Genomic DNA, 12,012 nt, shown 5'->3' with positions numbered 1-12,012 from the left:
TGACTGATCAGTCTGAAGGATTGTCCTAACCCATAACGTCATCTGTCCATTTTCTCCAGAGATGATGCCTGGCCAGCTATGTTATTCCAGCATTTTGTGTCTATATTGAGTACATTGAGCTTTTGAGTGGTAATGAAGGTTTTGTTTAGAGATATAACATGGAAACAGATCCTTTGGCTGTCCATCACTTGCCAGTTCACACTAGTTTTATGTTGTCCTACTTTCTCATCCATTTACTACAAAACCCAATTAACATACAAACCCACAGAGATTGAGAGAAAACCAGAGCATCTGGAGGAATCCCACACAGTCACAGGGAGAACGTGCAAACTCACACAGACAGCACCCAGGGACAGGGTCGACACCAGACATTTGTGAGGCCACATATGTGTTCAGATTTGGTCACCATACTTTAGGAAGGGTGCAATAAGCTGGAAAGTGCAGAGAAGATTTACAAGGTTGTTGCCAAGATTTGAGGGGCTGAGCTATAAGGAAAAGTTGGGCAGGGAAGGATTTTATTTCTTGGGGTTCAGGAGTCTGATGGATGATCTTACAGGGGTGTATAAAATCATGAGTGGAATAGATAAGGTGAATGAACAAAGTATTTTACCCAGAGTAGAGCAGTCAAAAACCATGGGGCATAGGTTTAAGGTGAGGGGCAAGATTTACTAAGAACCTGAGGGGCAAACCTTTCACTCAAATGTTGGTGGGTATCTGGAACAAGCTTCCAGAGGAGTTAATTGAGGCAAGTACTATAACAGCATTTAAAAGGCACTTGGACAGGTACATGGATAAGAAAGGTTTCAAGAGATACGTGCTAAACACAGGCAAATGGGACTAGCTTAGATGGGGCATCTCAGTCAGCATAGCTTGGGTAGAAGGGCTTGTTCCTGTGCTGTTTTACTCTAATTATGAAATAATTACTTGAGACAATTAGACTCCATAAATAAAATTTTATTTTAAAGCCAGAGAGGTTTTTTCAGTTAATTATAAGGTAATTAATAGTCAAATACTCCGTCATGCCTTAGTCATTAACGAATAGTATTGTCAATATGTTTTACATTAGAATAGTTCATAATGTCAAAGTTGCCACAAGAGAAGATTGTAACAACACACCTTACGAAGAAGCAAATAATTACTAGGAACAGCTACAGGATTTCCTCATTTTAACTGTACATGTGCATATTCCAGACATTGCTGTCAAAATATCCCCTTTTATAAAGGAGACTGCTGATGGCCTCGCTATAATTCTCACTGCAGATTCCGGTCCATTAGTTTGAGTAAAATCTGGAACAACGGGCCAATGTGATGCGAATTCACTAAATGCTCTAAATTCTGGCAGCTGCAGTTAAAATGTGCATGAAGAGACAGTCTTTCACCAGGGGGTGTTATGTAAATGTGTCAATGTCTCCTGACTTTATCAAGTGATGCATTAGCACACAATTAATTTTCCCACCCCACAACTTCCTGCCAGCTGGGCATACATCAGCACCAGAACGTGACTGTGAGAATGTGAAACTGAATGACAGCATGAAGGAGCTATCTTCTCAGACCGCTTCCCAACAAAGCAAAGATTTTCATCTGTGTTCAAGAAGGAACTGCAATGTAGAAGAAGGGTTTCGGCCTGAAACGTCGCCTATTTCCTTCGCTCCATAGATGCTGCTGCACCCGCTGAGTTTCTCCAGCAATTTTGTGTACCAAAGATTTTCATCTGATAGCTAGAGGAAAACAAATTCTGAGATTTTGGAAAATGGGAGGGGCAAGGTAATGAAGTGTGTGTGTAGGAGCCTATTGGGATCAGTGACCACAGTTTGATTAAGTTCAAGCTAGTTATGGGTAGGGTTTCTACCTTTGATTTTACCAGCATCTGCAGTTCTTTCTTAAACACCTCCCATCTTCTATACTCAATACTCTGAAGGCCAAAGAACCAAAAGCCTTTTTGACCACTTTATCTACCTGCGACTCGACCTTCAAGGAACCAAGCACCTGGACTCCTTGATCCCTCTGCTCTATAACACTTCCCAGAGGCCTACCATTTACTGTAAAGGTCCTGCCCTTGTTCGATGTCCCAAAATGCAACACCTCACACTTTTCTGTATTAATTTCCATCAACCATTCCTCTGTTCATCTGGCCAATCGATCCAGATCTTGCTGCAATCTTTCACAACCATCTTCACTATCTGCAAAACCACTAACTTTTGTATCATCGGCAAACTTGCTAAACTTGCCCTGTATGTTCTCATCCAAATCACTGATGTAGATGGCAAACAATGACAGACCCAGCACCAAACCCTGAGACACACCACTAGTCACAGGCCTCCAGTCTGAGATGCAACTTTCCACCATCACCCTCTGCTTCCTTCCTTGGAGCCAATTTGCTATCCATTCGGCAAAGCTCCTTGGATCCCATGCGATCTAACCTTCCAGAGCAATCTACCATGCAGAACCTTGTCGAACGCCTTACTTTAGTCCATGTACACAGCATCTACAGCTCAACCCTCATCAACCTTTTTGGTCATGTCTTCAAAAAATCAATCAGATTTGTGAGACAATTTCTCTCATGGACAAAACCATGGTGACTATCCCTAATCAGCCCTTGCCCATCCAAATGCCTATATAACCTATCCATCAGAATACTCTCCAGTGACTTACCAACTACAGATGTTAAGCTCACCGGCCTATAGTTCCCAGCATTTTCCCTGCAGCCCTTCTTGAAAAGAGGCACAACATTTGCCACCCTCCAGTCTTCCGGCACCCCTCCTGTATTTAAGAACGACTCATACTTTTCAACCGGGGCTCCCGCAATTTCCACTCCAGTTTCCTGCTGTGTCCTCGGATATATCTGATCAGGCCCTGGAGATTTGTCTACCTTCCAAACACCACAGTGCCTTCAGTATTTTTGTCTACCTTCAAGCTTGAAAGGGTTTAGAAAAGATTTACGAGGATGTTTCCAGGACTAGAGGGTGTGAGCTATAGGGAGAGGATGAGTAGGCTGAGTCTCTATTACATGGAGCACAGGAGGATGAAGGGAGATCTTATACAGGTATACAAATTCATGGGAGGAATTGATCAGCTGGATGCACAGTCTTTTACCCAGAGTAGGGGAATCGAGGACCTGAGGACGGGTTCAAGGTGAAGGGGAAAATATTTAATAGGAATCTGCGGGGTAACTTTTTCACACAAAAGGTGGTGGGTGTATGGAACAAACCGCCAGAAGAGATAGTTGAGGCTGGGATTATCCCATCGTTTAAGAGACAATTGGACAGGTGCATGGATAGGACGGGTTTGGAGGGATATGGACCAAGCGCAGGCAAGCGAGACTAGAGTAGTTGGGACATTGTTGGCCGGTGTGGGCGAGTTGGACCGAAGGGCCTATTTCCACTCTGTATCACTCTGTGACTATGACTATATGCACTGACATGGCCACAATCCAAGACATGTGATAATACAATACAATACAATACAATACCTTTTATTTGTCATTTGAACCTCACTTGAGGTTCAAACAAAATTTGGTTTCTGCAGCCATACAAGAAAAGAACCAAGACACACACCAATACAATTCACATAAACATCCATCATAGTGAGTCTCCTCCTCACTGTGATGGAAGGCAAAGTCTTATCTCTCCCCTGCTCTCCATTCCTCTCCCGAAGTCGAGGTCAAAGCCCCCGGCAGGCGCTAGCAAGTCCGCGGCCACTTAAAGCCGCGCCGGGCGATGAAAGGCCCTGCTCCGGGTCCCGATGTTGGAGCCCCCGGCGGGCGCTAGCAAGTCCGCGGCAATTTACAGCCGCGCCGGGCGTTGTAAGGCCCCGCTCCAGGTCACTCTCAACCTCGCAATTCGAGCGGGAGAAGTCGCTGTTGCCGGTGCCCCGCAAAGCGGTCTCCCACCGGGGACCCGCGAGCTCCCGGTGTCACCATCCACCGGAGTTGGGTCGCAGCAGCGCGCCGCCGCAGCACTCCACGCTCCGAAGCTGGCCAGCTCCACAATGGTAGGTCCGCAGCTCCACAGCTCCACAGCTTCGCAGCTCCACAGCTCCACAGGCTCCGTGACTTGAGCCTCCAGGTCGTTCCGGTTGGAGGCCGCTCCACGGTGCCAGGCCCCAACGGCAACGGAGACCCGACAGGGAAAAGGTCGGGTCTCCATGCAGGGAAGAGATTTAAAAGATTCCCCCACCCACCCCCCACACATACACATTTAAAAACCCACTACAAACTAAACCCTCAACGGGACTAAAAAAAACCAAAAAACACAGACAGACTGCAGAGGCCGCTGCGACGTCGGTCACGCCGCCCACCAATCTGAACTAAATATAATCCAGTCTTATTATAGGTTGAAGGAGACTATCTGACCTGCACCTTTTACTGGCATAGACTTCCACAGTGACGGCTGTGCTACAATATATGAAGGCCTCATTTCTGCTCATTGTGATGTAGAATCAGTGAAGCATTTAAATTTTAATTCAAAATGTAACCTAGAGCACTTAGCATTCTGAGTTATTGCCATTCTAATTTCTAACTAGATTCAATCCAGTTAATAATGCACATTATATGCGATCAAGTATATCCAGGCTGTTATGGCTGTAGGCATAATGGCTTTAGCAGAAGGACACTATGCCTCAAAAATGCTTTTGTAGTTTTGAAATTTCTATTTTGATAGAATTTTTAATTCTCAGTTGACACCCCAGTAACTAGAGGTTCACGATGATCCTGAGAAGTCAATCACATCAGCCACACCTAACAATTAGATGACAATCACAATGAAATCATGATTGAATTTAATATATCAGATACTGACTCCAAGGGGAAAACTGTTTAAAGTGCACGAGAGTGATGCATGCTGAAGAGATTACGCTATTCTATTTGACTAATTTCAGGAAAACATCGTGAAGTTTGAAGTGCAAATTACACTGTGGACATGTTGGATTTCCGAAATCTGTGCATTAGTTTATAATGCACTCTTGAGGAACCTGCCCACAAAACTGACCTATGTAAGAAAAAGCTGGAATCTTGCAGCACAAGGTGGGAGATACAGGTGCACAACCTTTTATCCGAAAGCCTTGGGACCAGACACTTTTCGTAATTCAGAATTTGTCAGCCTTCGGAATGGAAATTTTTTAGCGTAGATTTTAATGGCTGGCTCAGTGGTAGAGTGCTCGGCTCATATCCGCAAAGTCGCGAGTTTGCGCCTCGATCCCGGCAGTTACTCGGTCGCGAGTTTGAGTCTTCTATGTAGTTTTTTCTTGCAGAATAAATGTCTGTATGAAATGCAGTGTGTTGAATGAATTCCTGAATTTGTAAATGTGCCCACAGCATTGAATCACCTCTCGCACTCATGTCACCCTAGCGGGGTTACATGCCCTTAGGCGGCCTAGCTAGGTCGCGAGTTTGCGCCTCGATCCTGGCAGTTACTCGGTCGCGAGTTTGAGTCTTCAATGTAGTTTTTTTGCAGAATAAATGTTTGTATGAAATGCAGTGTAGGAGAGGTGTACTGACTGTGTGGGCAGAACTTTGGAAGTGATTGCCCACCAGTCTAAAAAGCCGCTGTCTCCCTGTCCCTGGGATAGCAGGGGGCGATCAAACAGCACAATACCCCCCTCCCCCTCCAACTCCAGACGAATCCTCTCCCCGAGGACTTGGGCTGCTGGGCTGCTGCTGGCTGTGGGTCTCTGGGATCTCCGTGCTTGCGGTGGGCCTGGTGGTCGACGTCCAATTGGTCCTGACGTCTCCGGTGACTGCACTGACCTGCTGCCATCGCCGACATGAAGACAGTACAAAGCCCCCGCGCCGGTGCAAGGAGCGGGGAGCTGGAGAGGGGAGGGATGGGGTCACACACATGGCCGGGAAGCAGAGGGGTGTAGGTGGGGTGAAACTGAAGGGAGCGGCAATCTGCTGCTGCCTGCACGCTGAGTTAAAAAGTTCCCACGCAAGACTCACGATACACTGTGTATCGTGTCTACCGTGGGAACTTTTTAACTCAGCGGGCAGGTAGCAGCATATTGTCAATTATTAACCCTCCCGCGCAATATACCCTCACCTTCTCTTTTATGAATGGGGATTTAGTTCCCCTTTCTTCGCGGACCAACCGGAGGTTCCACTGTCACCTCTGCGGGCCGCCCTCGGTGAACGTTTTCAAGGACCTTTCTTCAAGGACCGAAAAAATGTCCGCTATTCGGAGGTTTTCGTTATTTGGATCTTCGGATAAAAGGTTGTGCACCTGTACAACTAAAAGCTTTGATGGGAAAATGCTAAGGCTAAAATATTTACTTACTCATGTGCTCCCATGCTAAATTTATCACTATTTAGTACTCCCACTAATTCCGTAAATCTTAAAGAAAGTGATACATAGCAATACATAGAGGTACCTACTAGAGGAGGGGCAGTGCTGGACCTCCTGTTAGGAAATGAGACGGGACAGGTGGCGGAGGTATGCGTTGGGGAGCACTTCGGGTCCAGTGATCACAATACCATTAGTTTCAATATAATTATGGAGAGGGTCAGAACTGGACCTAGGGTTGAGATTTTTGATTGGAGAAAGGCTAACTTTGATGAGATGCGAGATGATTTAAAAGGAGTGAACTGGGACATTTTGTTTTATGGGAAAGATGTAGAAGAGAAATGGAGGACATTTAAAGGGGAAATTTTAAGAGTACAGAATCTTTATGTTCCTGTTCGGTTGAAAGAAAACAGTAAAAATTGGAAAGAGCCCTGGTTTTCAAGGGAAATTGGACATCTTGTTCGGAAAAAGAGGGAGATCTACAATAACTATAGGCAGCATGAAGTAAATGAGGTGCTTGAGGAGTATAAGGAATGTAAAAAGAATCTTAAGAAAGAAATTAGAAAAGCTAAAAGAAGATATGAGGTTGCTTTGGCAAGTAAGGTGAAAGTAAATCCAAAGGGTTTCTACAGCTATATTAATAGCAAAAGGGTAACGAGGGATAAAATTGGTCCATTGGAGAGACAGAGTGGACAGCTATCTGCAGAGCCAAAAGAAATGGGGGAGATATTGAATTATGTGAGGTAAGGGAAACTAGTAGAGTAGCTATGGATACTATGAGGTTCAAAGTAAAAGAAGTACTGACACTTTTGAAAAATATAAAATTGGATAAGTCTCCAGGTCCTGACAGGATATTCCCTAGGACATTGAGGGAAGTTAGTGTAGAAATAGCCGGGGCTATGACAGAAATATTTCAAATGTCATTAGAAACGGGAATAGTCCCCGAGGATTGGTGTACTGCGCATGTTGTTCCATTGTTTAAAAAGGGTTCTAAGAGTAACCCTAGCAATTATAGACCTGTTAGTTTGACTTCAGTGGTGGGCAAATCAATGGAAAAGATACTTAGAGATAATATATATAAGCATCTAGATAAACAGGGTCTGATTAGGAATCTGGATTTGTGCCTGGAAGGTCATGTTTGACTAATTTTCTTGAATTTTTTAAGAGTTTACTAGGGAAATTGACGAGGGTAAAGCAGTGGATGTTGTCTATATGGACTTTAGTAAGGCCTTTGACAAGGTTCCTCATGGAAGGTTGGTTAAGAAGGTTCAACTGTTGGGTATAAATGCAGGAATAGCAAGATGGATTCAACAGTGGCTGAATGGGAGAAGCCAGAGGGTAATGGTGGATGGCTGTTTATTGGGTTGAAGGCAGGTGACTAGTGGGGTGCCTCAGGGATCTGTGTTGGGTCCTTTGCTGTTTGTCATGTACATCAATGATCTGGATGAAGGTGTGGTAAATTGGATTAGTAAGTATGCAGATGATACCAAGATAGGGGGTGTTGTGGATAATGAAGAGGATTCCAAAGTCTACAGAGTGATTTAGGCCATTTGGAAAAATGGGCTGAAAGATGGCAGATGGAGTTTAATGCTGATAAATGTGAGGTGCTACACCTTGGCAGGACAAATCAAAATAGGACGTACATAGTAAATGGTAGGGAATTGAAGAATACTGTTGAACAGAGGGATCTGGGTATAACCGTGCATAGTTCCTTGAAGGTGGAATCTCATATAGATAGGGTGGTAAAGAAAGCTTTTGGTATGCTAGCCTTTATAAATCAGAGCATTGAGTATAGAAGCTGGGATGTAATGTTAAAATTGTACAATGCATTGGTGAGACCAAATCTGGAGTATGGTGTACAATTTTGGTCGCCCAATTATAGGAAGGATGTCAACAAAATAGAGAGAGTACAGAGGAGATTTACTAGAATGTTGCCTGGGTTTCAACAACTAAGTTACAGAGATAGGTTGAATAAGTTAGGTCTTTATTCTCTGGAGCGCAGAAGGTTAAGGGGGGACTTGATAGAGGTCTTTAAAATGATGAGAGGGATAGACAGAGTTGATGTGGACAAGCTTTTCCCTTTGAGAATAGGGAAGATTCAAACAAGAGGACATGACTTCAGAATTAAGGGACAGAAGTTTAGGGGTAATATGAGGGGGAACTTCTTTACTCAGAGAGTGGTAGCGGTGTGGAATGAGCTTCCAGTGGAAGTGGTGGAGGCAGGTTCATTGGTATCATTTAAAAATAAATTGGATAGGCATATGGATGAGAAGGGAATGGAGGGTTATGGTATGTGCAGGCAGGTGGGACTAAGGGGAAAAAAAGTTGTTCGGCACGGACTTCCATGCTGAAATTGTTATATGGTTATATGGTTAAAGTACCAAAATAGTTGGATGTTTTGCACGTTGAACTAGAAATTGCAGTACTCTTTCTCATTGAGATCAAGGCAGTGTTATGAGTCACCCTAATAATGGTTATGAAAGTAATATAAAGCTCAAAATATTCAATTAAACGTTTCTGAATGCAATAGTTGGCTTTCCCTGTGTGAAAACAGTAGATGGACACAAGAAACTGGAGTAACTTAGCGGGTCAGACAGTATCTCTGGAGAAAAGGTGTAGGTTCGAGACCCTGCTTCTCGACCCAAAACGTCACCTATTCCTTTTCTCCAGAGATGCTGTCTGACCCGCTGAGTTACTCCAGCTTTTTGTGTCGATCTTCGATTTCAACTAGCATCTGCAGTTCCTTCCTACACATTGAAACTAACATTGTCATTTTCAGTGTGATGTTTTTTATTGATGGGATACCAGTTCTCACAGCTGCCAGTATTCAGCTAGTTAGGTGTGATCTTTGGCTTAGAGGTATCGATCATAATATAAGGAACACTCTGTACACTGTAGAGGAGAGCATCACAATCAAATGAACCAATGTTCCAATATTGAGAATTGGAAAACATGAGGTGGGGATTGGTGGGATCTGGACACAACAGTCTACAAAAAAACAAACTGCTGGGGGAACTCAGCGAGTCAGGCAGCATCTCTAAAAGAGGAAGATAACTGATGCTTCAGGTCCAAACCCTGTCTTGGGTTCCTGATCTTGACAGCACAGCCACAGCAACAACCCCACCTCAGTAACTGCCGACTATGGACTTTGCATACTTCAGTTTGTACTATATAGTTCAGTTATTGGTATTGCTGGTAATTTATTGTATTGATTATTGTATATTTATTTGTTGTGTAAGTGCATTAACGTGGTATGACATGCGGATTTGGTATGTCAGAGAGGATTCTCTTGAATTTCTACAGGTGTACAGTAGAGAGCATATTGACTGCAAAGACTGCAAGAGCAAAGAAGACTGCAAAAAGTTGTGAACACTGCCCGGTCCATCACCGGCTCTGACCACCCCACCATCAAAGGAATTTACCAGAATCGCTGCCTCAAAAAGGCAGCCAGCATAATCAGAGACCCACACACCCTGGCTTCACACTCATTTTACTCCTGCCATCAGGAAGAAAGTACAGGAGCCTGAAAGTCCAGGTTCAGGAACAGCTTCTTCCCTGCAGTCATTTAGTTACTAAACATTATCTCAAATGAGCTCTGAGCTACATAGACTATTATTGTTATTATTGCTCCTGCATAAAAGTTTATAAATGGTGTGATATTTTTGATATATTTACAAAATTATTCAAGATAAAAATGGAGCCTAACACTGAAATGATTATACTTGGAGTAACGGGAGACGGGAACAAATTAAACACATTTCAAAATTCATTTTTTAATTATGGGTTAATAATAGCAAAAAAACTTATACTCAAATTTTGGAAAAATACACCCATACCAGCGCTTAAAATGTGGATTATAAATATGCTGGACACTGCACATCTTGAAGAAATGCGACTCCTCCTAATAGATAAACCAGACCAATTCTTAACGAGTTGGTCTTCATTTATTGACTTCTTGGATACATGTGGTGCAACAGAATTCATAAAAACCAACTGTGTCAGGTCTGGGTGAAAGATGGTCAAGAATACAAATACTCATCTCCTATCTCCTATTTGCTACTCTCCCTCTTGCTCTTTTTTCTGTCTTACTTTTCTTCCTCACTCTCTCTCTCTCTTTTTAAACACACTACACATTTTCTACTCTCTATTATCTTTCTCTCTCTCATTTCTTTAAAAAAAATAAAAAATGAAGTTGTACATAGAATGTAACATGTCAACATGTATTTGACACCTGAAAAAAGGTACCACTGTATTGTACTTACTTCTAATAAAAAATAAAAAAAATGAAAAAAAAATGTTATTATTGCACTATTATTGTTTTTTTTGTGTGTACGTATGTGTGCTTGGGTATATATATATATATATATGATCGACATATATGTGTATTTGTCAGTATGTGTATTTATACACACACTGAACTTTTTTTTCTCTCGTTAATTATATTGTCTACAGTGTATTATGTTTACATATTCTGTTGTGCTGTTGCAAGAAAGAATGTCATTGTTCTTTGAACATATGACAATAAAACACTCTTGACGACTCCTTATGTGCCTGTAAACTTGCAGTAAGAATTTCATTATTCCATTGCTGGTGCACATGACAAACAAACACACTTGTGACTCTTGATTTTTCTGTTGGCTTCTGCATTTCTGTGAAATCCATTTATCCTTGCCTTCTAATGAATCTGTAACCTTCACCAAAATGTCTTCAATCCACCACCTAGTCTGTACACACAAGATATGGTTTCTCTCCTCCACCATTTCTGCTCTGGATGTTGCATTCATACAACTGAAAGTCATTTGCTACATTCAGTCTGTTTCTTATAGTCAATCCTCATCTGCTGTTTGTTCTTCAGAAGTAATCATCTTCTGCATCCCTTGCAGCTCTTCCATGAATAGTCTCACTCATCTGCACCAATTGTACATGTATTCTTTACCCTCTGATGGCTGCCTAGTAACTCTTGCCATCCATAACCCAGCTGTGTAAGTGTGTGAACATGCTTTATGGATGGTGACATCTTGGCCCTGACTGAAAGCTTTCTGGCTGGCCAGCCTTCGAGCAGCTTGCCTGCCCCACACCACTGCATTGGTGATATCTTTGTTTCCTCCCCTTCTCCATTAGCACCATTCATCTTTTTGCATTCTCTTACTTTTCCTTCAAAATCTTCTTCATTTGTCACCTCACCCAACAATAATCCTCTAATTGTCCCTACTGTCAACTGTCCCTAATTCTGGAAGTAATCAGCTGTGGAACTGACTTACCTTCTGAATGATGAGACAGGGTGAGAAGACTGACGCATGACCCTCCGATTCCAGAGCCAAAGACAGTAATCCGTAAGGGATCTCCTCCAAAGAAGGCTACGTTCTCACTAATCCAGCGCAGGGCCTGGATCTGATCCAGAAGTCCATAATTGCCTTTAGCAGCTTGATCGCCCGTGCTTAGAAAACCTACAAGAACAGAAAACAATGAAGGGAGATCAGTCGTATGCATGGGGCACAGACAATATAGGCCATGCCCTGCAACATGGTTTACAAACAGCTTAGGTCGGGCTCCAGAGATGCTGCATGACCCACTGAGTTATTGCAGTTTTTTGTGTCTATCTTTGGTTTAGTTTGCAGGTTTTTTTTCCTGCACATTGTTCTTTAACAATAAAGATGCTTGCAGAAACAAAGAACTGCAGATGCTGGTTAATACACAAATGGACACAAATTGTTGGAAAAACTCAGCAGGTGAGGAT

The 12,012-nt window shown here is 42.9% G+C and overlaps 1 protein-coding gene across 3 annotated transcripts in view; it reads right to left on the bottom strand.

Moving 5' to 3' along the window:
- The window catches only part of nlgn3a (neuroligin 3a), a 232,911-nt gene that overhangs the window by 50,870 nt on the left and 170,029 nt on the right, over positions 1 to 12,012 (bottom strand). For all 3 annotated transcript variants that reach the window (XM_055643648.1, XM_055643649.1, XM_055643650.1), the window contains one exon: positions 11,537 to 11,722. In XM_055643648.1, coding sequence (XP_055499623.1) covers positions 11,537 to 11,722 — 186 coding nt within the window. The remainder of the gene's footprint in view (positions 1 to 11,536; positions 11,723 to 12,012) is intronic.

This window comes from Leucoraja erinacea, chromosome 12 (genome assembly GCF_028641065.1).
Source record: "Leucoraja erinacea ecotype New England chromosome 12, Leri_hhj_1, whole genome shotgun sequence".
In the NCBI taxonomy this organism is placed as follows: Eukaryota; Metazoa; Chordata; class Chondrichthyes; order Rajiformes; family Rajidae; genus Leucoraja; species Leucoraja erinaceus.
Note: the sequence above shows the minus strand (reverse complement) of the source record. Positions and strands in the feature narration are given on the sequence as shown.